Raw genomic sequence first — 26,372 nt, forward strand, 5'->3', positions numbered from 1 at the left:
GTTTTATAATGAGGCTGACAAGGTCTAGTTTACAGGCTGAACATGTTAAAACAAGATTGAGTGGGAATGGATGGTTAACACACTAACACTAGTATATGGCACTAATATTATGTTTTAGTGCTAACTCTACGGCTCACATCCTGGAAAGTCAAGTGGCCAGCATAACAATGCCACAATGCAGCCTGACAAACAAGCTTACGTTAGGTAAATTCAAGTTGTGTTTGGGAAAGATACATATTTTTGAGAGATGACAGACCTCTTGTGGAAAAAAAAAAACAAGTGGTTTTTGTAAATTTAAACCAAATATTGAAATTTCCAGAAAGTGTTTAGCTGTAAAGTCTAAACTAAACAAACTAAACGTATCACTGAACCTCTCCTATTATAGTTTTATTGTTGCGATTGATCCGTAAGGTGACACAGTGAGGGAAACAGTCCGTATACCAAACAGGAACATACAAGGGAAGACCAAATAAGTGCAGACATGAAAATAAAGAGTAAGAAAGGGCCCTGTTCATGAGAGCGCTTCCAGTCTAGAGGGAAAAAAGGCAGAGCGGAGACAAATGGCGCAAGTGTAGGGTAAGCTCCAATTCCATAGGTGGAATGGTTATTGGTGGCTATCAGAGATGAAGGGGGGTCAAGGATAGTCCTTAGATATATAGATATACAGGTGTTGTTAAGGGCTTTGCAGGTGATTTGAATTGAATTCCGGAGGATATTATCAGCAGCTATTTATATAGCGCCACTAATTCCGCACGCTGAACAGAGAACTCACTCGCATCAGTCCATACACACACACACACACACACACAGGCAGAGAAAGAGACTTGGGTCAATTTGATAGCAGCAGTTGGATAGATATAATAGGGCATTGGGACCCCATGGGCAGGCTGTAGGTACTGAGGCATTGAATAGGTCATTAAAGCTGCCATCCTCCACAATTATGCCTGGTTGATAATGGAGAAAAATGCAGTCTCAGTGGTCATTCCAGAATGTCCCATAAATGCTTTATTATGTTGACTGAGAAGGACAACATGATGTATGGATAACATCAGTCATACTCACCAAACCACTGGAGAACATGCACATTCTGCACTGTCTTACACAGGGCTTATTAGCCTTACTCCTCCCGGAGCCATCACCTCCCCTCAAATCTCTCTCACAGTCAACACTACCGCCATTCCCTCAGTTTCCCAAGCCTGCTGTCATGGTGTCACCCTGGACTCCATCCTCTGCTTTATTCCTCCCCTCTAGTCTGTGCCCCATTCCTGTTGCCTCTGTCCTTTAAATATTGCTAGAATATGGCCTTTTCTTACCCAATATGCATCCAAAACACATCCATTATTTTATCTCTCAACTACTGCAAGCGCCTTCTATCTGTCAGTCCCCTCACTTCAATTTGTCCTAAATGTCACTACAAAACTGATCTTCCTCACTCGCCGCTCCACATCTGCCATAGGACTCTGCAAATCCCTACACAAAATGCCCATATACTCCAGAATGTAATTTACTCAACCACTCCTCAAGAACACTCCTTCACACACCTCAAACCTCATCTTGAAGCGCTCTCCATTACGTCCTCTTAGGCCTACCTTTGACCTGAGCCTCTCCCTTCTCCCCGATAACCCCCATTCACTCCTGTGCCGCTATCCTCTATGGAAATTCCCTAACACGACTGATATAACCCTTTCCCGCCCTTCAAATCTTTAAATAATTTATAAAATCCACCTACCCCACTCCCACTGGTACAACCTCACTATTGTCACACTCACTCCTCTTGTAACATCTGTGCCGTTTTTACACTCTCTCATGAAGAACCTCTGACCCTTTGTTTTCACGTCTGTACTTGTTGTATCTACTTTTTATATCCGTTTTATGTACACTCTACTCTTCTCCGCACCTTCCAGCACAGCGGTGATGCTTTACCAATCAACAACAATATATTAATATTTATTGTATTGATTTTACGATGAACAACTTTATTTTAGAAGGTAGAAAACTAAGAATAGAAAAAACCTTAGAAAGTTTTTTGTTTTTTTTTCTTAAGAAAACCTATCACATGTACCCGACACCTCTTAGATTGTAATCTCATTTTGGCAGGGCCATATTAACTTTCTGTTTCATGTCATTGTATGACACTTGTTATCACGATCCTCGCTGTGTAATATTTTGACACTTTACAAAAGATAATAATTCTACTAATAGTAATACCAGAAAACTCAAATGATTCTAAGGCACCACTATAGCCAAGTCATTTCAATAATGATAACTCATTAACAGATAAATCTATGCTGCTTTATTCAATAAATTAAATTAGATAAACTGCGACACAAGGAAATTAAAATATTGGCGAGATTTAATTACACTAGAAAAATATGTCAAAAACCACAGATTCCCCAGGGTTCTGTGAATAATTAATAAACCCTCCTGGGAAAATATCCTCCCTGCAGAAATGTTACAACCTGTACTAAAATTAAACCTCCAACCAGAAAAGGAAAGAGATCAGGGACAGCCAAACAGAAAAGTCCATTAACCCCCAAACACATCTAACATAAGTTGTCCACCCATATGGTTAAAACGGATTCAGGAAACATGAGTGATAACTTTAAACTTTTAGATTCAACAATTCACATATGAATGCCATAAAAAAAAATTCAGGCACAATAATTCTATACTATCCAACAAAGGGTGTATGGAAGGTAGATAGAGGACGGAGATAGTCCTTCTGGATAAAGAAGCCTACTTTGTGGAAGCATATTGATTGGATATAAACATTCATCATCAGCTATTTATATAGCGCCACTAATTCCGCAGCGCTGTACAGCGAGCTTACATCAGTCCCTGCCCCATTGGAGCTTACAGTGTAAATTCCTTAACATACACTTACAGACCGTGAGAGACTAAGGTCAATTTAATAGCACCTAATTAACCTACCAGTATGCTTTTGAAGTGTGGTAGGAAACCAGAGCACCCAGAGGAAACCCACAGAAATGTGAGAACAAACTCCACATAGATAATGCCATGGTTGGGAATCAAACTCATGACCCACAGTGACTCAATAGAAATCATTATTTTAAACTGTGTGCATCATTATAGTCAATATTTTTTCCCTTCTTTTTTTTCTTTACTGCTACCAAATACACTGGGGACAAACTTTGAAAAGAATATACATATATATATATATATATATATATATATATATATATATATATACATATACATATATACATATATATATATATATATATATATATATATATATACACACATATATACACACATACAAGTTAACCCGTGCATGATACTCATGTATTCTAGTCAAATCAAGCTACTTAAGGTGTTAAAAAGGTTCTTGTCATGCATTTGGGGCTAGGCCAGGCCTCCTCAGGGGAAGAGCGTTACTTCCCGACGTAAGCGCCCTTTTTTAACGTGGTTTTGTCCACATGTCACCACCTCATCATTCTTCTCCATCACCTCATCCTTCATCGGCACATCCTTAATCTCCATCGTCTTACTGTTCTAAAACCTTTCGATGCACAACGTTTCTGCTAAACACCTTATTGCTGTGCTCAATCAGTCTTCCTGGAAGGGCAGTATTCATAACCTTCACATCACTGCTTCTCCGTACTCGTGAAAATGCGACATACAATCGTCCATGACCAAACACAGGCACTGGTAAATAAATACCCACACGGTCAAGAGCTTGAGCCCTCAACTGGTAAATTTAGCCTTTACTACCCCTCCCACGGGGGGAAGGGGGGGTGATGGAAGTTAGCGGACTTCACTATTATAATTTTTTTGTCAAATAATGTCAGTTTCAGGTCAATTGGATGAGCCCTTTCTGAGAAAAGTTTTTTTCCCCACACACACACACACACACGCCGCTAGGCTTTTATATATATATATATATATATATATATATATATATATATATATATATATATATATTCATTCACTACAACTTTTTTGTTAACTCAACTCAAGCTTACTGACCGCACACATGACAAGGATGGCGATGTAAGGGGATAGCACCATCTTGTACTTACTTATCATACCGGTTACTGATCTAGCTGAATCCCACTCCAAAACAGTTCTCTTGTACCCATACAGAACTTATTTGCTGCCACCAACTACTGTATTAGGTCAAGACGACCCTGGAACTTTACAACACAAACGTACATGCTGGCACATACTAGTCAAACAGGTTACCCATTCACGTACTTGCATTCAAATGGATAATACAGCCAAGCAATACTTCTCTTCTTAAAAGGCTTATGAATTCAATAGTGGCAAGGACAAACTTATTAAAATCTGAGATTTAATAAAAAAAAAAAGGTACAGTGCTCGGGGAGTAATAAAACATGTGACAAATGAGATACAGAATCAATTGAAAAAAAAATGTATAGTTACAAAAATGAAATGAATAAAAAATGAGATAATAGAACACTTTCTGCATGGCGGGGGAACGGCAAAATTGGAACAGCTTTCGATAAGCTTGATCCCCTAAAGCCTGACCCCCAAGGATAGTTTGTCATAGGGTTTTAAACCCAAACTTTCCTTCCTCAGCCCCCATTATTATCATGTCACTGAGGGGAAGCTATTCCCATGCTAATTAAGCTTGATCCTCCCTTGTCTCCAGAATACTTAAATCAGGAAATCTTATCTGCGTTTTACAGCCATAGGGCTAGAGGGTGGGGGAGAGGGGGGAGAGAGAGAGAGGGTGGGGGATAGGGAGAGAGAGAGAGAGGGTGGGGAGAGGGATAGAGAGAGAGAGAGAGAGAGAGGGGGGGAGAGAGAGAGAGAGGGAGGGAGAGAGGGAGGGAGGGAGAGAGGGAGGGAGAGAGGGAATATATATATATATATATATATATATATATATATATATATATATCTATATATCTATATATCTCAGCAAAATGGTCATCATCATTGTGGAGTTTAAATTACTTAAACAGGTGGTGGAGAACCATCCAGAGCTTTAAGACCCCCCTAGACCCATACCAGTCTCTACTGATGTTTTTAAGAAAACAAAGGTCTGTCTGGAAGCAGCATCCATAGTAAAATAGCTGAAAATCAAATATAATTATCGATAATTACAAATGACTAATGAATAAATTATTGCGAGTTGTAGAAAGACAGCACCGGACTACTATAAAATTAGATTCAGGATATCTCAGCGATATCAGCTGACCCATGCAAGCCAGTAATAGAAATAGGGGGCACTCTAATATTAGTCAAAGATTAAAAAATAAAAGAAAATAACTGTTGCCTGGCAGCCAGGGATATGATACTTTCTATCAGGTTTGATTGTTAAAGCCAATCTGTAGGAGACCTAATAAACAATGCTCTTACCTTGGTATAATTCCCCTTCCAGTCCAGTGACCTTGAATCTTGTCAGTATGGATAGTTATCTCAGATCTCACCTAGTGCTGTGTATTAATGTATACAGCATATCTCATACTCCTTTGTGCATCTCCATGTGTTCCTCTGCACTCAGTGTGCATTATAGGGATGGAAAATCCCAAATACACACATTTGCCTTAATGTGGATTCAAAGCCACAGAAGGGAAGAACAGCTGCAGTAACATGTACAAGAGTATATATATTTACAGGTAAAATGTAAGAACAGGTATTTAAATCTGTTGTTCAGGTCACAGGTTATGGGCCTGATTTAGAGCTGGATATAAAGATGTGACTCAGGTGTAGCTGTATTCTCAGTTGAGCGTAGATCATACTTCTGCTTGGAGTGACCAGGATCTTCACAAGTGAGATGCAAATGATTTTGACTTAGATGATTCATCGTTACGCGTGCACACAGGCTTGGTTCAAGTTTACGATTTGATGATTATAAAGCCCGCATCATTGAATCAAGCATATAGATACGCCTGGACGCAAAGTCGCATATATTCTGAGACGTGCAACTTAAAAATACAGCTGTAGAAATGTAAGTGTGTGGACGCATTTTTGTATGTGTGTAAAAGATGCAATTTTACAATTAAATCAGGCACTGTGTGTGTTCACTGCTGGTCTATAAGACTTGTAATACACTTGTACTTACAAAGTACATGTGTAGTACATTATTGATATACCAAATGATTAGGCATTCTGAGAAGTACTCATCATTTGTATTTAGCAAGTTTAGCAATATTATTTGTCAACATTTATATATTTTCAGGAAATTACTGGAAGGTACTGGAATCCAAAATCACTAGAATTTAAAACCCAAAGAAAACATAAATCTGGCATATACGGATGATGGTCCCCGGGCAGTTAGTCCAATCTGTTAAGGCTCCTTAATGTGAGACAAGCAGGAAGTGACAATTATTTCTTATCTAAGTTTTCTGACAACTAAGGCTGGGTACACACTACAGAAATTTTTTCCCGATGCGATATCTTTAACGATTTTACCATATGATAGCCCTGATCAGCTGCCGATTCATGCGTACACGCTATACACGTTTTACAAGATTTACCTTCAGATCTGTGCTCTTTATCTGTCATAATCATCTGCTGAAAAGATTGTGACTCTGCACAGTCCATAGAGCTTTATGGACACTGCCGATTGTGAGTACATACACACTGCAGAATTGGAACGACTTTGTTCCATCGTTAAACAAGATTTTTAGTTTAAAAAAAAAAAATAATCAAACTACACGATGTGCTTTGGAACGATAATTGTTAATTGTTGAAGCGTACACACTAAGGTGATATTGGGCCGAACAGTAGTTTATCGTGTGATTGACCCAATAATTGGGTGAGAACCTTGTAGTGTGTACCCAGAATAAGTTTGAGGTATATTCATCCAACATTGTAACATAATATTATATTCTGGACCTGTTATTCTTGTTAAATATTTAGTTATCCCACTTTTGAGTATGTAAGACTTTAGACAAAGGACAAATATAAACATCACAACAAAGATCTGTTCTTGAGGAGTCCAGAAAAGGTGATCCTAAGCTCCAGAGACGGTTTGCCCAAAACATATGTGTGTTAATGTAGTGGATGGAATTTTGTAACTTTTGCTGAAGATCTGGAAACAGGATAGTACAGTTCTATCAGTATTATCCTCTATATACATTGTATCAACGTGGCAACTCTAACAGCAGAACTATAAATAGCCTGTACAGAAAACCACAAGTCCTTACAGATGACTTCACCCTTATGGGTTAGTACGTGTCCTTCTACATATGCTACTTCATACAGCGGTTTATCATTCTGGCTTTGGTTTGTGTTTTCACCAAAGTATTTAAATTCTCTGGACCATGTTCTTTATTTTTGTTGCTCTTTAAGTGTGTGGCTATAATTGTGTGAACTGGTGTCCTATATACCTGGAGACAGCAATAACAAACTCTTTCTGGTGATAGATATACAGGGCGGACTACAGTAAGATGTCAGAAAGATAAAGTACTGTATTAAGCAAAAGATGCAGGAAGGTACAGACAACCCAATAAAATAAAAGTCGTTTGAAGGTGGACATACCTGTAGTAAGTGGCCCTCTTTGGTCATTGTGAGAAAGATTATAATGGAAATGACATGTTCCAAAGCTTAGCAAGCCAAACGATCTCAATCAATTTACACTTTATTAAAGTACATTTTATGTCCATAATTACAACATCTAGCTGCAATAAAATATAGAAAAACAAAGGCATATACAACCAAGGAGTCATTAAGAGAAGCTCGTACCCACCCCTAGAGCTAGACACAGGGGATGGGATACCTTGCTTTTTATAGTGGTTATGGATAAATTCCCAGCACAGAACAGCTGCACGTCAGTAGAACAAACATATAATAAATGAATTTTATATATATATACATATTTAATAACAATAATAATAATAATATTGGTCCACAGAGTATTCATTGTAACAAACAGATTCTATATTTCTGTAAAACATTAGTGTACACTTAAAATAGCAACGTATGTTTAAGAGGGCTGGGAGGTCACCGATTCTCATCCACACATGAACGGGAACATGCTTCATCGTATAATGACACAGACACCCAATCATTAATAGAGAATACAAAATATGGCTGCCGAACAGTAACATCTTTTTGTTCATATGCCATCTTGTGCAATACAAGTCTTACAATTCAGGGAACGTGTACCATGTACTTCAGCCCATATACCACGTAGAAATACTCTTTATCACGCTACATTCCAAGACACACAAGTTCATTAATATGTGCGACGCGTAAGCATCTCCTGAAAGACTGCATATTCCGAAACGTTGGTTTTCCGAAGGAAAGTGGACGTCAGAGGGGTGATGGATGAACCATTGTTGCCAAACAAACATTAGGTGGTATAAAAGGGTTACTGAATCAGCTGGCTTTCCCCTCTACAGTTGGCAGTGGGTTCTTATAAAACATTCACATGCTAGGGGCAGAAATACCAACAGGATTTATGAGTCCAAACTTGCCAGATCTTTTTCGATGTCTTGACTACATGGCTAGATCCTGGATACAGGAAACATTTTAAAAAAGACAGAGCAGTTCAGTCCATCTGAATTCCTGTCGCTGAAACCACAAAGCCATTTGTGCACCTTAAACTGGAAACGGCATTTTGGAGATTGGCTAAGAACAATAGTCACTTGCCAAGAGCCTTGAAACCAGCTAAGTTACTGCACGTGTGCCCGTCAGGCAACGGTTAGGGCCAAACAACTGGGCTCATGAGACAGGACAGGAGGCTAAACGTGACTGGTAGATGCCAACTTCATAAACAGAGCAAACTTACTTTTGAAAGGGAAATTTAAACTACTCCAGTTGTGAAATTGCTTTAAAATTGTGCACATGGTCTTATTTTTTGATCGTTACCCTTGACAAATACCACAAACTTCTAAAATTAGAATTAAAATCTATACCTTAGGAGATTACGCCAGTTCACCTCCATCATTCAACAGTTTAACGGAAAATAATAGTCATAGTAACAAGATTCTAAATCTTACTGCAACACATACACAGTGTGGAACAACACAGGAGGAACATGTTTGATGGCATTTCAGAAATTATTCTTCATTTTACAGTGTCTAGAATATCATCTTCCAATAAATGCTGGGGGTGGAATTTGGCACTGGCGAGATGAAGGCAAATCTGACCCCTAACACACCACAGTAAACACCACACGCTCACAACTAAAAAATTGAAAAGTTATTTGGGAAATGAAGGCACCTGTTTCCAGATAACGGATGAGTTTCACTGCACATAAATTAAGGGCGCTTACAAATAAAGAATTAAGTCCCCCACCCCCAATCAGGCTGGTTCTAGCGCTAGAACATCCGGCACCATAAAACAGAATTGTATTGGTGTAGGATTTGTTTTCAGTCTGTACTTCGAAAAATGATCAGGCACTGGGTAAAAGTTTGGGATTCCTCATGTGCAAATTACATTTAAATCTCACCACGTTCAGCTGGCCTTTCTGTAATCTATCCCTGTAGCAAATCACACTGCGCTCAGGAGAAAAATACTGCATTATGTTGCTGAGCACGGTGTAAAGACCTGGGACAGAGTGATGAACACATTTAGTAGGTGTATGTTAAGTAGTAATCTCTAGATATTACCCTTCAACACAATTAGTTTTGATATGGAGGACAAGGGTCAGGATGCAATGTTATCATTACCAAACCAAGCAGCTTATCAAGTGGGGAAGCACATTGTAGGTGCAGACATCAGTTCCTGGGTCAATTCATCTCCTGCAAAAGCACAGCCACAGCTGTATGTAACTCTGTGCAATTGCATTATTTCATTAGTGAGGTGTAGGTGGCCCAACAGTGTACAGAAATACAAAGTATCACTCCTCAGTCATGTTCAAAACACAAACAGCTAACGTTACCTGTTCACTGCTAGAGATGCCCCTAGCCAAGCAAGGGTCGAAGAGATGTTTAAAATACTTCATAGGTAGAGGTTGCACACTATTTAAATATTTCTAGGAATTACACAGTTTTGTTATTATAAGCCCTGAGGCCGGGGACGTTTCACTCTTCTGAGATCTCGGACTTGCTGAGGGCTATTGCAAGCTCCAGGTCCTCCTGTTCCTGCTGCTTTAGCCTCTGAAGCCTCTCCTCCTCCTCCCGCTCGCTCTCCCTCTTCGCCCATTCGATCATATCATCCTCAGACTGGTACTGCAGATTTCAAGAGAGACATTCACTGGCTGAGCAAGTTCTTAGCAGAAAGAAACGGTAAAGAATGGAGGAAATCATCCACAGAGGAGACAAAGTGGATACAAACCAACATTTGGGGTACATGATATACAGCAAAGTGCATTAAATAAAGGATTGTAGAAAATTTATTGACATGAACTAGGAACAACAACAGATACATATACTTTGTAACTGCATCAGATTCTAAAGGCCCCGGTGCTTCTTTCCAACAAGGAAGGGTTCTGGTGTTTAAAGTAATGTTTTGGGGTGAATTTTCTTGGCACGGTTCGGGTGCCATCACTATCTTAGAAGGCTAGGCCAAGCCTAACTGCTATTTAATGGTACGGAGTGTTTATCTTCATCCTTTGCTACACCATTACTTTCCTGACTGGAGTGGAAGCTACTTCCAGGATGGTAATGTCCCCCATCCACAGAATACAAGGGCGCCCCCTATGGCTCATGACATTGTAGAAGAATAGTGCTCCAATCCTTGCAATTTTTGTGTGTGTGTTTTTGCTTGATGTCACCCTTAGTCATGGGAAAAAGAAAGACGCCCTCTTTCAAATCTGTGTTTTTACGTAACAGGACATAACTAAAAGTCGTCTGGTCAAGGCCTAAAGTTTGATCGATCTAATCCCATATGACAAATAAAAACAACATATTTTACATTGTCATTACTCATTAAACAGAAATAAGCCAATATGACAAAGCCACGTGTGAAAACGAGGGTGACATGAAAGAGGGTGTACTTTCTTTATACACACATTTTTTACACAAAGTAATAGTGCTATTGTTAGTCCTTTAATATAAGGCAACTTGATTATTAGTTTAAATGTCTCTTTAGCGAGGTTCTTCAACATACCAAAATATTGAGCTTAGGTAATATTTACCCAAATACACGTGTGGATTTCATGCTGTTATTTAAGGGTGCTTTTACCTTTAGAATGTGTTTGTTATTATTATAATTACAGTGTTGGCCATTTTTCTGCAAGTGCCCTTCTTGAGCACCTATAGGGTACGGTTTGCCGTCCTGGACTGCGCCAGTTCCCCACTAATGCCTAAGATAATGGAATCTTACTTGAAAGGCAAGTGGGTGGCGTCTATGTTACAAGAAGCCTTTGTAAAATTTACAAGTACAGAGAAATGGGATGCATAAATATTGTCTCAGAACACAAAATGGCCGCCTCCACTGTAATATGTTGACAGATTGTTTAATATGCCATTTAAGATTAATTATATTTTAAAGTCTGCAGTTATTTCATCAGGGGTAGAAGACAGCTAACGTCAATTATTTATGCCGATACCCTATTCCTGCTGTGTTCCCCAAGCAGATAGGAGGTAGGTGCTGATCACTTTCGGAGGTAACAGGACGTGTGTATACCAGGACAGCACCACCCAGTGGTCAAATGAACACAGTAAATCATTTAACTACTATTTTTAAGAAAATACTATTAGACATTTGCCAGCATAGGTGCAGTAATTCACAGCAACCAATCCACTAACTGATCTGCCTGATGCAAATTGGACTAATAAAAAACAAATATATGACCAGTTGCTATTAGTTACTGCACATTTGTACGGTTTAGAATATCAACTCATTGGGGGAAATTCAATTAGCGAAAAATACGGGCAAAGTGTCTCCAGAATAGCCGAGAGACACTTTACACATGTTTTCTTATTGAAATACCCGCTGATTTTTACTCACACCCCATAGAGGTGCGAGCAAAAATGAGCTTATGTTTTTATAGTACTACTGGTAAAAATGCGCAGTCACGTTGTTCTCAGGAACCTGGCGGCTAAGTGAAGCTCCCCCATTGTGCTAAAAATAAGTAATTTTCCAGGATAATGGCTACAGAGTGATCTGACAGTAACACAGGACAGGAAAGTAACCTTTATGGTCTCTATTCTTGAATAGCACAATATAATTCCATGGGTGAAAGGGGTGTAGTTCAATAGCTACTGTTTGGCAAAGCCAAATGGCAAACTGGAGTATGTGGATATTTCTTTTGATCTTCCAGAAGCAGCAGCGACACACTCCTTCAGTGACCGTAAAACATGCAGAGAAAGTAGAATAATCTTACGTGCACGTGTTTCACTCAAACAGGAGAATGAACTGTACTTAGAATTTGTGTATTTTCCCTTTAAACAACACGTGCACAGATTGTGAGATTCTTTAGCATGCAACCAATACATAGGCCACTAAGCAGGTCTAGTACAACACATCCAAACAGAATATAAACACAGTTTTTATGTTAATATTATTTGTATTTCACCTTCAGTATGTTGGTGTCTCATCTGTCAAGTAAAGATAATGGGAGAGGGAGTGTTGGATAGGCGGGCTGTGTACAATTCACCCACAATGCTAAGGGCACCATCAACGGTACATAGAAGATTGAGAGGTAGAACGGCCAGATCCCATGTACCAGAGAACTGGTTACACAACTGTTTGTATATCTTGGTTTGACTGTTCTAAACCAGATTGTGAATTAAACAGCTGCATCACAGTGAATAACTTACGGAATGTCAGTGAGGAGCTTAATGAGGAGTAAGAGTATCCATCCCAGCTATGAATGTAGCTCTACACAACAGAAATTAATGTGTCCCTTAGTGGTCCTATCACAGCTGCTGTGTTTCCAACACTGTATTCTACCTTAAATAACAAAAACCACAGCAACTGTCCCATAAAAGTAGAAAGGTTGCACACCGCTGTATTCATGGCTGTACAAAGGTTGTCTGTTACAGGCCATGCAACACAAAACCAAATATTACATTGTGTTACTCTGGCCTCCCCTGAGAGGTTTATACACCTGATGTTTCAGGGAAAAAAGAAAAAAAAAAAAGATAGAAACAAAGAATGAACAAAAAAACATAATTGTCATTTTTTTTACTTCAACTCAAAAAAAGAACGATACAAGTGGTTTTAAGATACAATAAAATCATACACAGTTTATAATACAGATGAGCCACTCAATGTCTGCCCCCATCCGCTGGATATACAGCGCTTTCAGGATAGGGGGGGGGGGAGGGTTTACAGTCCTGACAGCCGCTGGGCTCAGATTGTACTTACAGTGTTAAAGCTACCGACGCTCGCTGCCTCGCCTGATCCTTGGCAGCCTGTGAAGGGGTCAGGTTCCGCCTGTTTGGGGAAGCTGAGGTTGAACTGCTGGAAGGGGTCTTCGTGCTTGTACAAGTCCTCTGTCTTGGAGGAAGGCCTCTGGCCTAAATAGGAATGAAATAAGACAGCAAATTCCTACCATGTATATTCTGAGACCCGAGAGTCATCATTCATAACACGTGATCTCTACATACTGGTAACAACGCAACTGAAACAACACCTGCACACATACCAGACGCTACCGAGACAAACATGTAAAAGCCGTGTTCTCTTACACGGAATATCTCGCACCCAGCTGATGGCTTCAGAGAGGTGTCATTATCTTATGGAGGAATGCTTCTGGGTAAATGTCGAAATCCATTTAGTTACAAGAAAATGCAGTTTTTATATTACAGGCTATCTATTGTGTCTATTGTGTTAGGTGGGCGGTGAAATTTGATCAGACCTCTCGTTAAGCAGGAATAGTAGTTGTGGTGCTTATATGTGTATTTTACATCCCAGTCCCAACTTCTGGTTCCAATTATAGGGACACTTCATTACGGAAAAGTTTCAAATTGAGTGACGTGATGGGGCATGGGCCCATACATTCAGAACAAGTACGCAAAATACAGCAAATACTAAATATCTCCTGCCTTTGAAAAACAGACTTAATACAATATCTGCAGACAAGCAATTATCATGGAATAAAACCTGTATTTACAGATATTTTGATGTTCCTAATTAAAAAAAAACCAGACTGTATACTACATAAGTGTTCACCCATTAAGTCAGTTCGGTATACCCTGTAGTGGTGAATGCTTATGTAATTAATTATTGACTGTTTTCATTAGCATTTAAGAAAAACTGCATGAGATCTGTGTGGATGAGCGGTAAGAATTAATGCATTTTTATTTCACGATGTAAGAGAATAAAATATGAAAACTGCCGAAAGGGGGTGGAATTACTGTGATAGTCCCTGTATATAAAGGTGTTTAGCCTGCAGCTTGTGCGCCTGTTTCTATAGTAACTGCAGGGCCTGTACACACCAACACTTTCCAAAACGCTTTACAAGAAGTCAAGGAACAACCCTGGGCCGTCGTTTAGAATAAAGTGTTAGCGCTATGGTTCAAACTGCAAGCACAGGTCAATGCGACACAGGGAACACACAGGGTAAATGCCAGCGCACATATACCCTACAAGAGAGCTGGTAAACATTTGTGATTACGTGTCACGCACCTGGTGGGGGTGGGCAGGGTCGAGTGGGAGTCCCGATTTTCGGAGGCAGTGCAGGTGGGCTCTCAGTCCGGGAGGGCTCAGTTTCGAACGCGCTCTTCCCGCTTAGTGTCTCCGTTTCTCTAAAGGGCAACGTTCCATCCAGTGAGTTTGTGCTGCTGTTCTGGAAAGAGAGATGCAGCACAGGAAAGCAGGATGAATCCATGGTCTCATTTGTTTACAGTTACATGACATCTGCTCAATGCAAAACAACATAGCATAGAGATAAGAGGCAGCATATGGAAAAATCATGTCATGGATTTCAAATACAACCCCACTACACTGTTCTGTGTGGTAAAAATCATACTACACAGTGCTTCCTGCCTCCGCCATGGTCTGGGTGGCATCCCGCCAATGCACTAGTGGTGATAGGGGGCAGACACACAGATACCCAGCCTCAAGAAGCACAATCATACAATATAAAGCACGTATTTCACCCAATCTAAGAAACACCTCCAGTGCAGAAGATCCAATATCCATCGCATAAGTTTGTTTGGAACTAGGGCTGTGACTGAGGCATGAGGCATTCTGTGTCTCACGTATCGGTGATGTCACTACTTCCTAGTGAAGCGATAGACGATTGGTTCAGCCTCCAAAATGACTGCCTACACTGTGTGTGACAGGAAAACTTTAAGCACTTACACTCGAATTAATAAACCAATCAGGCAGTTTCCATTTTCTGAATGTTGTTAAATTTAAAACTACAGCACGGCATTTGTGAAATACATTTAGAAACTCGCCCTTTGGATGATACTCTGGGTTACAAAACATTTAATAAAATGCAGACTAATGTCTTTACTGACCCTTATTGATATTACAAGATAAATCAGATGCAGATATAAAAGTTTATAAATCACATATCAGAATCTTACCTTGGAAAGTGTGCTGAAGTCTGCAAATCCGCTACCAAAGGACTCGTTACCAAAGACTGAAGCAAAAGGGTCATCTTTCGCTAGAATACAAGAGAGAGAGTGTTGGATATACTGAAATCATACCAATTAAAATTGACTTAATACAAAAATGAAACTAGGATTTCCTGATTATAGCAGATGTCAGGTATTTATTTACAGATACTTTTGGAGTGCAGTGTAAATCTATTTGTTCAGATAAACAAGGGAATCTTTGTACTCATCATTAAATCATTTTCTCAGAGCATGTAGCGGGACAACCCTTGTAGGCAGAGCACTGTGGGGGGAAAAAAACACTCAGCTTCTCCCATATGACCGTCTTGTACCCCTGCTCCTACTTGGTTTTCCACAAGGAGATTACAAGAAGAAAAGGAGCAGAGAGGGACAGAAACCAATACAGTGGATTCATATATGTCAACCTAATGACTCAGAGAAAAGGGGAGAGATAAAAAAAATGTTTTGGGGACAGTGGCAGGGAGATGTCCTAATGCCACACTAAACAGGAAGTGTGTGGGGGAAATCCTAAGAAAGTACGGCTGTCTGGAGAACCTACTCTGCGGAGTCAGGAATTTTTATCTTCCAGAACTTGGGAAAGTACGGGGCAGATCTGGTCTACTAAGGCCCTATGGTGGTACCACCCAGGAGTGACCAACCATCCTGGTTGAACTTGCTGTTAACCCAGAGGGAAGCGGTATCCTTGTCTCATGAAAAGACCCAATGAATAGCTGCCAGATTGCCTATGGCCATCAAACAGGACAGCCGAACACTTAATTCCTGGACAGGTATACTGGCAGACAACACACCACATTCAAGAAGTGATGGGATGAATCTTTAGCATTCCAAGAACGAAGACACAAGGACGGCACCACCAACTCCTGATTGTTGTGAAAACCAGAGACCCTCTTAGGTTGGACGGACGGGATAGTACAAAGGACAGCTTTGTCTTTGTGAAAGACAAGGTATAGAGATCTATGGAAGAGAACTGCAAGCTCAGAAACACACCTCGCAGAGACGAGTGAGGATGCCCAAGTGAACCGAACTAAGGGGCTCAATAGAAGCACCATGTAGAGTCTTCAGAACATAGATAAGGTCCCAATGTGAAACTGGAGGAGGGCAGTAGAACGTGGCCTGCTTCTTGCAAAAAAATGATAATGTCTGGAAGCATCGCCCACTGCAACTTGATAGGACTCAGGGCTAGCTCTTTTTCCAGAATCCCTTGGAGAGAAAGATGGCTGTAAAAACCTCTGATGGAAAACGTTGCTCCTCATGTCAGATGGAATACAACATCTACACCCTGTAATATACGAGGAAGGTAAAAGGCTTCAGTGCAAGCATCATGCTTTCAATCACTGAGTCTATATAGTCTGAGAAATTAGAGGCCTCGGAGTAAACATCTAGTAAATGGGAAGAATGGTCCGGCACATACAAACTGGTATGGCCATGGGCCATATAATTTAGTTGCGATACAAGCAGGTCTATTACTGTGGAATCCCAGATATCTCTTCAGGAAGAGAATTATAGGGATCTTGTAGAACACTTGCCAGGATCTAGAAACTTTCTCAGTCTGACTCATAAAATTCCCACCCATGCAATATAGAGAACTGGAGTAAACTGCTCTGTCCAGAATCTGTGACCCCTCAGGGTCTGGGAGCTGCGGATGCCCTCTTGACTTCATGGACACTTTCATAAACCTTTTCCGTGAGCCCTAGTATTCTCATCTTATGTACCCAGGCTTATGTGGAACAGTACAGAATACTATTGCAAAATATACTCCCATTCTACTATGGCCTGGATCACCAACAATTCAATCTTAAATCACATCCATGGAAGGAACTTCTTGAGGGCTTTTAGGTCCAGTATGAGAAAGAAAGAACCAGAAAAAGATTTGAGTAAAAATACCTTCACTATTGGGCTTTTAGAATCAAACAGATGACCTTGGAAAGTGTGCTCTGTGGGCCACAGGTTCAATGCAGGCAATACAACCTGTTACAACACCCTGTGGAAGGACTTGTACATTAACTTCAGTAATTTAACCAGCTCAATGGACACAGCACCTCCCAATGGAAACCAACTCTTGGACCAAGTGGAAAGTGCTCCTTTTATTATTCTTCTCCGCTTGCTCTATTCTTATAGTTTAGGGGATAGTTCTTGGGATTCTGGGATAGTGTTCTAACTTGAATAGGTTTCTGGCAATGTCTACTCATGCTTGCTCGGTGCAGGTGCCGCTATCCTGAGGCTGCCATCTTCAATGGAGCAAGTGAGCCGAGCTGATCCTAGACGATATTAGTACGAAATGACAACAAATTTATGAAACTAGGGCCAAGGCCCTCTATGCAATACACTGGGAAAATAAAACGGAGGACGAGCAGGAGACGGTTATAGGGGAAAGGGTGAGTTAGCCATTTCCCCAGTGCCCTGCCTCATATTGTCCCCTTAGCACAGAGTAAAACATAGAAAAAAATTAAAACATTTGTTTTGATTTGAAAGCTGCAAGCAAAACAGGGGGGTTTGGAGCAACTAGGCAATAAAACAAAACGGTTAGAAAATATATATGAACCATCAAAATCCTTACAAATTACTCACCAGGTTCACTGGCTGCTGGGACCAAGGTTCCACCAGGAGCGAAAGGATCATTGTTTTTCAAAACTTCACCCTGGAACAAAAAAACACAAACGGATATTTTATTTAGAGCAGCTAATGCTGGTATTCTACATCACTGCACATATACAATAAAACTACAGGTAGTGGACATAAAAGAAACAAACAAAACACAGCTGACACCAATATAAAGGCATGCAATAGGGTGCTGGACACCATGTGTGGACTGTATGCACTATGGCATTGAGTTTATCAAGGTCTAGAATCATGCAGGAGGCTGCAGCACCATTCATTCTTCCACAGGAAACTCATTCAATTAATGCCTGGTAGACGGGGGAGGAAAACACTGTCTTAAGTGTTGCTCCAGAACGTCCCATAAATGCTGGATTGGGTTCAAATCTGGTGGGCGAAAAAGTTATGACATATGGAAAAATGGGGATAGGAAAACACCCCTCCAGTCAGAAAATGCTGCAACATGGTACGACGATGGCTACACAGGACAATTCAGTAGCGATCAACATTGACCTTGCCTTCTAAGGAAATCACTGCATCCAAACCATGCCAGGAAAATGGACTACAGAACGTTACGGAACCTGCAGAATCCTCGTCTGTTGGAAACAAGCGCTCATGACTTTAGAGTTCTTTATGTTGGCACGTGCACTTATAGGTTTGTCAAGAACATGGTGGATTTGTCTGACCACACCACCATCCTCTACTGCCTAGTAGACCACTCTCCTTGTTATATGCACAACTGATCCTATGAATGGTCATTACCAGACTATGATATCCTACCCTATGGAGCAGACACAAACTGGCTGCTTGCTTCACAGGTTGAAATATAAAGTCAGTTACGCACCAGTTTTACCTTGCACTACAAATTAACACACAGATATGATCTTGGAGTTTGCACTTCTGCCCATTGTTGCCCTTTGCGGATTTGCGAAAATTTACCAGTTTTGCCGTCTTGGACACAAACTCCTGCCAAACGCATCCCAACAGCCACCCCTCTTTCAAAGTCACTGAGCTTTCCTCTTGCAGCCATGGTAACTATAATGACGTGTCGCACCTATATGGAAGTCTTTTGCTTTTAATATGCTTGGTGCCCCTCATTTACACAGGTGTTTGTATCCTTTCTCCACTACCCATGGCTTACAGTGTCAAAAAGAAAACTGAAGAATAGGAAGACTCTGCAACAACATAGTGGCCATTAGTGGTACTGCAGGCAGGTTTTCCCCATTCACGGTGCGTGTTCTAGATGTCTAAATGTCACGTTTCATCGTCCAGAAAAAATGCAGCATTTTGAATTATCCATATAACAATAACCGTAACTTACGGATGCGTTTATGCAATTTCCTCTATATAGTTGATGCTCTTATTCGCCACAGTAACTTTGGTCTATAGGTTTCCCAGAAGGGGCTGTGCGCTCGGCTGCCGTTCTGACGCCAGTAATTATTCACTGGCCTGCTTATTGTGACACACAACATATGCACCACATGTTTCCTAACAAAGCAGCCATCAGGGCAATTACCAGGCTGAGCTCTGGGGGCCCTGTCTTCTCCAAAGCTTTGTTTCATCTGGTATCTTCAATATGGTGATCTTATAGGTAAGACACTGAACTGCTGTACAAACTACATACAGTCTCTTTCATATTACGCCTGACTGATCTCTGGTGGGCTGCCCGAGGCCGTTGATTGTAGAAGGATAAACAGCTTCATCAACTTTTATGGCAGAACTAAACACAATTCGTAAACAAGATGTTTTACAGGCTGCACTAGCAGAAATAAAATATTTTACCTTTTCTAATTCAGAGCCGAACATATTGAGCTACCATGATACAATCAGATAAGACTATTTGCTGCAAAGCTCACAAGGAAAACTACAGATTTATCATCAATTATATATAGTGAAAAATGTAGGGGTGCAGAAAACAAGGGGGGGGGGGTCACAACAACATCAAAACGGTAAGAATGGATACAAAGACAGGATAACATTGTAATATCTCTAGGCTTCAGAACTCGATATAACAGCATACAATAGTATTGATTCCAACCTTAAATTACTGATTTAAGCAGAGCCTCATGTACAAGCAGAGACAGGAATATGGTCTAGCACAGACAGACTGAATATATTGGGCTCAGTGTTGCTATAATACGCTCTGCTGAGGATTGTCTTTGGACTAAGTGGAAGAAGTGGAGTCTGTGGGGGGAATTCAATTCCTCCCAGAATAGCGCCGTGCTAAGTGTATTACCGTTAATACGGTAATTTTAACAACTCACGGAGTTGCGAGCAAAAAGCCAATGTTGAACTTAACGTATCAATGGTAATTATGCGCACTATTACCGTTATATCGGTAATAGCGCACAGGCCGCGTTAATTTTTACAGTGATGCGGCCAACTGAATGCACCCCTGTGAATTAGGAGTATGAAGTATGTCCATTATCCCACATCACTAACTATTCAAACAAGGACAATGCTTATATATATTATGAAACTCTTCCTGCAAATGAGAAGTCACCAAGGTGTTCTATGACCATATAAAAGGTTCAAGTCGCAGGTTTAGTGCTTCTATATGGGTCAGAGAACTCAGTGACAACTATTATGCTTATCAGAAACTAGTATGGGACATTATTTGCTATAAAACACAGATTTGAGGGGTTGGACTTCACAGTGTAGAAAAAAAAAGCTGATTATTGACTTTTACACAGTTTGAGAAACACTGGGGGAAGGGTCTTTAAGTGGGGCTGGAAATATCTCATTGCATGTGAACTACACAATATGCAAGACGATTGATCCCATCCTCCACACGCTGTATAAATGGTTCATCCACTTTATGGACAACCCCATTTATTGTGACCCATGTAGCATATGGAATGAATACAGCCCCTCTTCTCAAGGAAAGTACAGATTTAGCATTTCTATTAAAAAAGAGGACAGAAGAGACAGTCAGAGGTGGTTATTATTATTTATTTATAAGGTGCCACAGGTTCCGTAGCGCTGGATACAGAAGTAACAAATAGATGGGGTAATACACTTACTAAATAGCACAGATGAGTATGAGTAATGTTATGGGGAATCACATGGAGTGCAGCAAAATACATGACAGGACCTACAAGGGAGTCAGACAGTGGAGAGACTTGGAATATAGGTAGAGAGGACCCTGTCCGTGAGAGCTTACATTCTAGAGGGAGGGGTGATGAGAGACAGTAGGACTAGCTGGGAGAAACTGGAGATGGCAGGCAAGGAAAAGGAGGTGATGAATAGAATGGTCAGGGGGTGGCAGGATAGGCGAGCTTGAAAAGGTGAGTTTTGAGTGAGCATTTCAAGCACTGAAGGTTGGGGGAGAATAGAGTGAGGCGGGGTAGGGAGTTCCAAAGAATGGGGGCAGCACAGCAAACAGTCAGGACAGAGACAGTCAGAAGTTCTATTACGGAGGACAGGACAGAGACAGTCAGAGGTTCTATTAGGGAGGTCAGGACAGAGGCAGTCAGAGGTTCTATAACGGAGGACAGGACAGAGACAGCCAGTGGTTCTATTATGGAGGACAGGACAGAGACAGCCAGAGGTTCTATTACAGAGGACAGGCAGTGCCGGATTAAGGGAATGGAGGCCCCTGGGCTAAGGGGGCCTCCTTTCCTCCGTGAGGGCCCTCCCACCCGTGATCTGAGCTGAATACCCTGCCCCCCCCCCCCCCCCCGGCACTTACCTCCTTCTCCGGCGCGCTGTACGCTCTTTACTGAGGAGGACTCGTGAGAGTGAGACTCACGAGATCTCCTCAGTAAGGAGACTACAGTGCGCCGGAGAATGACCGCAGTGAAAGTGCTCAGCAGCACTGATCGCGCCGGGGGCGCCCCCAACCGATAGATACTGCTGCTGAGCACTTGCAAGGGCCCCCTGGATGCCATAGGCCCCTGGGCTGTAGCCCAGTTAGCCCTATGGTTAATCCGGCCCTGAGGACAGGGCAGAGGCAGCCAGTGGTTCTATTACGGAGGATAGGACAGAGACAGCCAGAGGTTCTATTACGGAGGACAGGACAGAGACAGCCAGAGGTTCTATTACGGAGGACAGGACAGAGACAGCCAGAGGTTCTATTACGGAGGACAGGACAGAGACAGCCAGAGGTTCTATTACGGAGGACAGGACAGAGACAGCCAGAGGTTCTATTACGGAGGACAGGACAGAGACAGCCAGAGGTTCTATTACGGAGGACAGGACAGAGACAGCCAGAGGTTCTATTACGGAGGACAGGACAGAGACAGCCAGAGGTTCTATTACGGAGGACAGGACAGAGACAGCCAGAGGTTCTATTACGGAGGACAGGACAGAGACAGCCAGAGGTTCTATTACGGAGGACAGGACAGAGACAGCCAGAGGTTCTATTACGGAGGACAGGACAGAGACAGCCAGAGGTTCTATTACGGAGGACAGGACAGAGACAGCCAGAGGTTCTATTACGGAGGACAGGACAGAGACAGCCAGAGGTTCTATTACGGAGGACAGGACAGAGACAGCTAGAGGTTCTATTACGGAGGACAGGACAGAGACAGTCAGAGGTTCTATTACGGAGGACAGGACAGAGACAGCCAGAGGTTCTATTATGGAGGACAGGACAGAGACAGTCAGAGGTTCTATTACGGAGGACAGGACAGGACAGAGACAGCCAGAGGTTCTATTACGGAGGACAGGACAGAGACAGCCAGAGGTTCTATAACGGAGGACAGGACAGAAACTGTTATCCTGAGTTGCAGTATCACAGCAGTCGGCTCATGGCTTCAGATAGCGAAGGGACACAGGCTGATATGAGGGGGGATATCCAAAAGTGAACATCCAACAAGAAGACCCACAAGCCACCAAAAAGGATTATGTAAAATGCAGCAATCAATTTCTTTATGTAGTGGATGGTTCACTCCCATTAAAACCGTAATTGTGCTCCTTTTAGAGTACTATAACCTGAACGTTCGTAAGCTGCATTTTGGATTAGTCAGCGGATGTAAAAAAACACAGGAGTTGTACAAGTAAATAGGATGGAAACGTCCAAGAGTGAAGGTTACACAGTGGTCAAGGATCATAACCAAAAGGAAACTTATGCTCATTAAATATTTTGCTTATTATTATAAACACATACCGAGGAGATGCTGCTTTCTGTCATTGTGGCTGAAAAAGGATCCGCTTTTAAGGTTGTAAATGGATCATCTGCGTTTGAGGATGAGAAGGGATCAGCGCCGGAGGACGAGAAGGGATCCGCTTTAGAGGACAGGAAAGGATCTACGTTATCTGCTTTGGAGGATGAGAAAGGATCGGCTGAAGACTGCTTGAAAAATACGTCAGAAGCAAAGGGATCAGAATCTTTGAAAGGATCTCCTCCAAATGGATCTGTAAATAAAGCAAAGGAAATGATGCTGCTGCTCAGAAATAGATGAATGTATATGCGTGACACATAGCATGTAAGTGTGCATTTACAGGATACAACTCATGAGGCGATTCTGGGACACAAGAGAACCCATCTCAGGCATCAGATATATATATATATATTATACTTATATAATAAATTGAACGTATGTTTCATAGAGAGGAGTGTTTGACAATACAATCTTACAGCAGCTCCACACCACTAATCTATGCTCAGATGGGCAGCATGTAGGCCTAATCCATTCCACTTCAGACTTGCTTACACAAAAGTTAAATGACCTATGGAACTTGGAACAGTAAGAGTGACCGTGCTTAAACTCCTCGTATACAGAATTAAGTTACACTGGCCAGTAGTCACTCCTGGGGTACTCTGCATCTTCCACAACCTATATATAAGTCTGTAGCTCCCTGTTTGCCTCCTTGCTCCTAACCCACATCATGACGCTACCCCGCGTCACAGCCAACCCTGCAATCACTTATCTAGTCAATCAAGGATACAGGTCACTGCCTTTCATAAGGATCACAAAGATAACTTCCAGAAATACTATGTGCTGCTATTAACAGTCTAACACTCTGAATGGCTACAGGCTGTCCGAGCCTTGGCCTATTCACCTCTTGTTTGTTTAAACTCCATCACGGACATCAATGGTAACCATTATGAAAACAAGCCTAATAGTATAACTATACTGTACATATAAACACTTTCATATTCCTTTGCATGCATATAAAAAGTGCACCTGTCACCTACAAACAGCGGAGGTAGTTCTTTTTAGGACTGAACCAAAATACACGAGCATGAAATTTAATTAACTAGGAACCAGAGGCCTGGTGCCTCAATAACGTTACTGGCTCCTAGAGAACCTGCTTTCTAATGCCCCAGAAAATATATGGATCTAAAACAAAACATTTGCATTAACAATTGTAACTTTACATCACACTCACAACTCACCTATTTTGCCAAACGGATCATCTTTAAATGGATCACCTGTAGGGATAAGAGATTCATGGAATGAGAAATAAAAAGGAGGCCCGATTAGTATAACATATCCAACGGGTAAAGTCTATTTTCTAATGTAACTATGTAAAGTTTTAATCTTATATCATGCCTCTCCCTCACTTAACCCCTTTTCTCAGAGTCTACTGGGATGACAGTACAGACTTTCACCATTAACGTAACAGACGTTCTTAGAACACAGAACTTGGCTTAGCGGCGAATGTTTCAGGCAAATTTTTATACAGAGATGTAACTATATATGGCTCCAGTGATCTCAGTGTCAGAGGGAGAGTCACAGTAGTTTATAAGCGCTCATATGGGCAGACAAATTAAACCAGCAAGCTGTAAAGACATTTTACACAGTTCATAAGCATCTACCACGATTTTAATCATAAATTTTGCAGCATTCAAATATAAAAAGGTTTCTATTTATTGTACTGAACATTCTATCAAAAAATAATTATAATATGCAAGGAAGCCTGAAACAAACAGTTGTATGAACTGGACTAAAGCGAAACACAGATATCGTCTTCCTGTCAGTCCCCTTGTAGATCCAGTCCACATATTTTTTCCATAACCCAAACTTACATTTCTCGCCAGATACAATCAGGAAAACTTACTGCCAACAAAAGGATCACTTTGGAAGAAATCCAGTCCAGGCTCCGGTACAGATTGTGGCAGGGGTGCACTCGGCTGTGTGTCAAAATTACCCACTTGGAACTTGACCTCCTGTAACTAAGAACAGCTTCATGTAGACAACAATTGTGCATAGATACTCCGCATGCTGTGAGGTCTGTAACACTCTCTAAGAATCGGACAGATGTTGGAAGGAAGATACTCAGCAGATATAATCAGCAGAATTCTAAATACACCCACATTTTTATTTAAAAAAATAGATGAACCAAAAAAAATAGAAATTTCTAGAGAGAATTCACTCTTGTAAGTTAATACTGCTGATGCACACTAATGCAAGTACCTGCCTCTCCACACATTATACAGAGTTGATGCACAAGTGCATCAAATCTATTGATTTCAGAGAGCTCATAGCATAAGTGAATAGTTATTTCAGCCAATAAGCAACAAACAAGAATGTTATAATCTATAGATCATTTGCATTAAAAAAAAAAATGATAAGAAATTGTAATTTCATTTTTCTTGTTAATGTATTTGGGACAATTCACAATTTCATGAGTCAGATCCATGAAGAAAAACTTAGTTTACGAACCTAACATTGCTCTATTAATTCATCACAAAGCTAGTAAAAGCATACATAGCCACCTAGTGGCCCTGCAAGTAACTACAGGTAGTTGTCGTGCTACAACCTAAGGACGGACAGGGCATACTAGGACTCTATTACAAATTTGACGTAGGTAAAGCAAATTCAGAGATACAAACTTACCGTGTCAGTAGTCACTGGCACTTTAGGATTGTCATCTTTCTCTTCCACATCACTTCCTGAGGTCTGGTTGATTTCTGGACTGCTCCTTACCTGTAAAATTAATAAAGGGACTGAGAAATTCAGGCTAATAGGCCTGAGGGATATACATTGTGTTAAGCTCTATATAAAATCATGGATTGTATTTGTAGCAACACTGTACAACCAGCTGTATACTCACTGGGGAGCTTTGGCTCTGGTTTTCCGGCTGGCCCGGGCTTTCATACTCTGAGTTTTCATGAAGATTTGCAGGCTCGCTGCTGCTATTACTTAGACTAGAGTGATCGCCTGTGCCATTGACCATTGGAATATCTAAATGGCGACGCCAGCCGATATGAAACTGATCATTTATGTGGTTCTCAGCGGGCTTTAATTCTTCCAGCTTTGCCTAGACAAGTGAAAACAAGAGATAAAAATATAAATACTGATTTATAGGCACGAAGAAAATGAATGAAACCTGAGGCATGGGATATTAAACATGATAACAAAATGCTAAAATGGGTGGTGACCTCTGAACTTGGGGAATTGTTAAAAT

General features: G+C 41.1%; 1 protein-coding gene across 6 annotated transcripts in view; it reads right to left on the reverse strand.

Annotated features, from left to right (window-relative positions):
* Positions 1-7,558: 7,558 nt before the first annotated feature.
* Positions 7,559-26,372, reverse strand: part of EPS15 (epidermal growth factor receptor pathway substrate 15) — a 70,892-nt gene continuing 52,078 nt past the window's right edge. For 3 of the 6 annotated variants that reach the window (XM_075182064.1, XM_075182067.1, XM_075182066.1), the window contains 10 exons: positions 26,019-26,225; positions 25,802-25,891; positions 25,023-25,137; positions 24,358-24,393; positions 23,125-23,372; positions 17,988-18,057; positions 15,369-15,448; positions 14,461-14,620; positions 13,198-13,349; positions 7,559-10,112 (listed from right to left, as the gene is read on the reverse strand). In XM_075182064.1, coding sequence (XP_075038165.1) covers positions 9,966-10,112; positions 13,198-13,349; positions 14,461-14,620; positions 15,369-15,448; positions 17,988-18,057; positions 23,125-23,372; positions 24,358-24,393; positions 25,023-25,137; positions 25,802-25,891; positions 26,019-26,225 — 1,305 coding nt within the window. In that variant the 3' untranslated portion in view covers positions 7,559-9,965. Of the gene's footprint in view, positions 10,113-12,403; positions 12,511-13,197; positions 13,350-14,460; positions 14,621-15,368; positions 15,449-17,987; positions 18,058-23,124; positions 23,373-24,357; positions 24,394-25,022; positions 25,138-25,801; positions 25,892-26,018; positions 26,226-26,372 lie in introns of all 6 variants that reach the window. The other 3 variants (XM_075182065.1, XM_075182070.1, XM_075182068.1) reach the window with 2 other exon arrangements.

Source organism: Mixophyes fleayi, chromosome 8 (genome assembly GCF_038048845.1).
Source record: "Mixophyes fleayi isolate aMixFle1 chromosome 8, aMixFle1.hap1, whole genome shotgun sequence".
NCBI lineage: Eukaryota > Metazoa > Chordata > Amphibia > Anura > Limnodynastidae > Mixophyes > Mixophyes fleayi.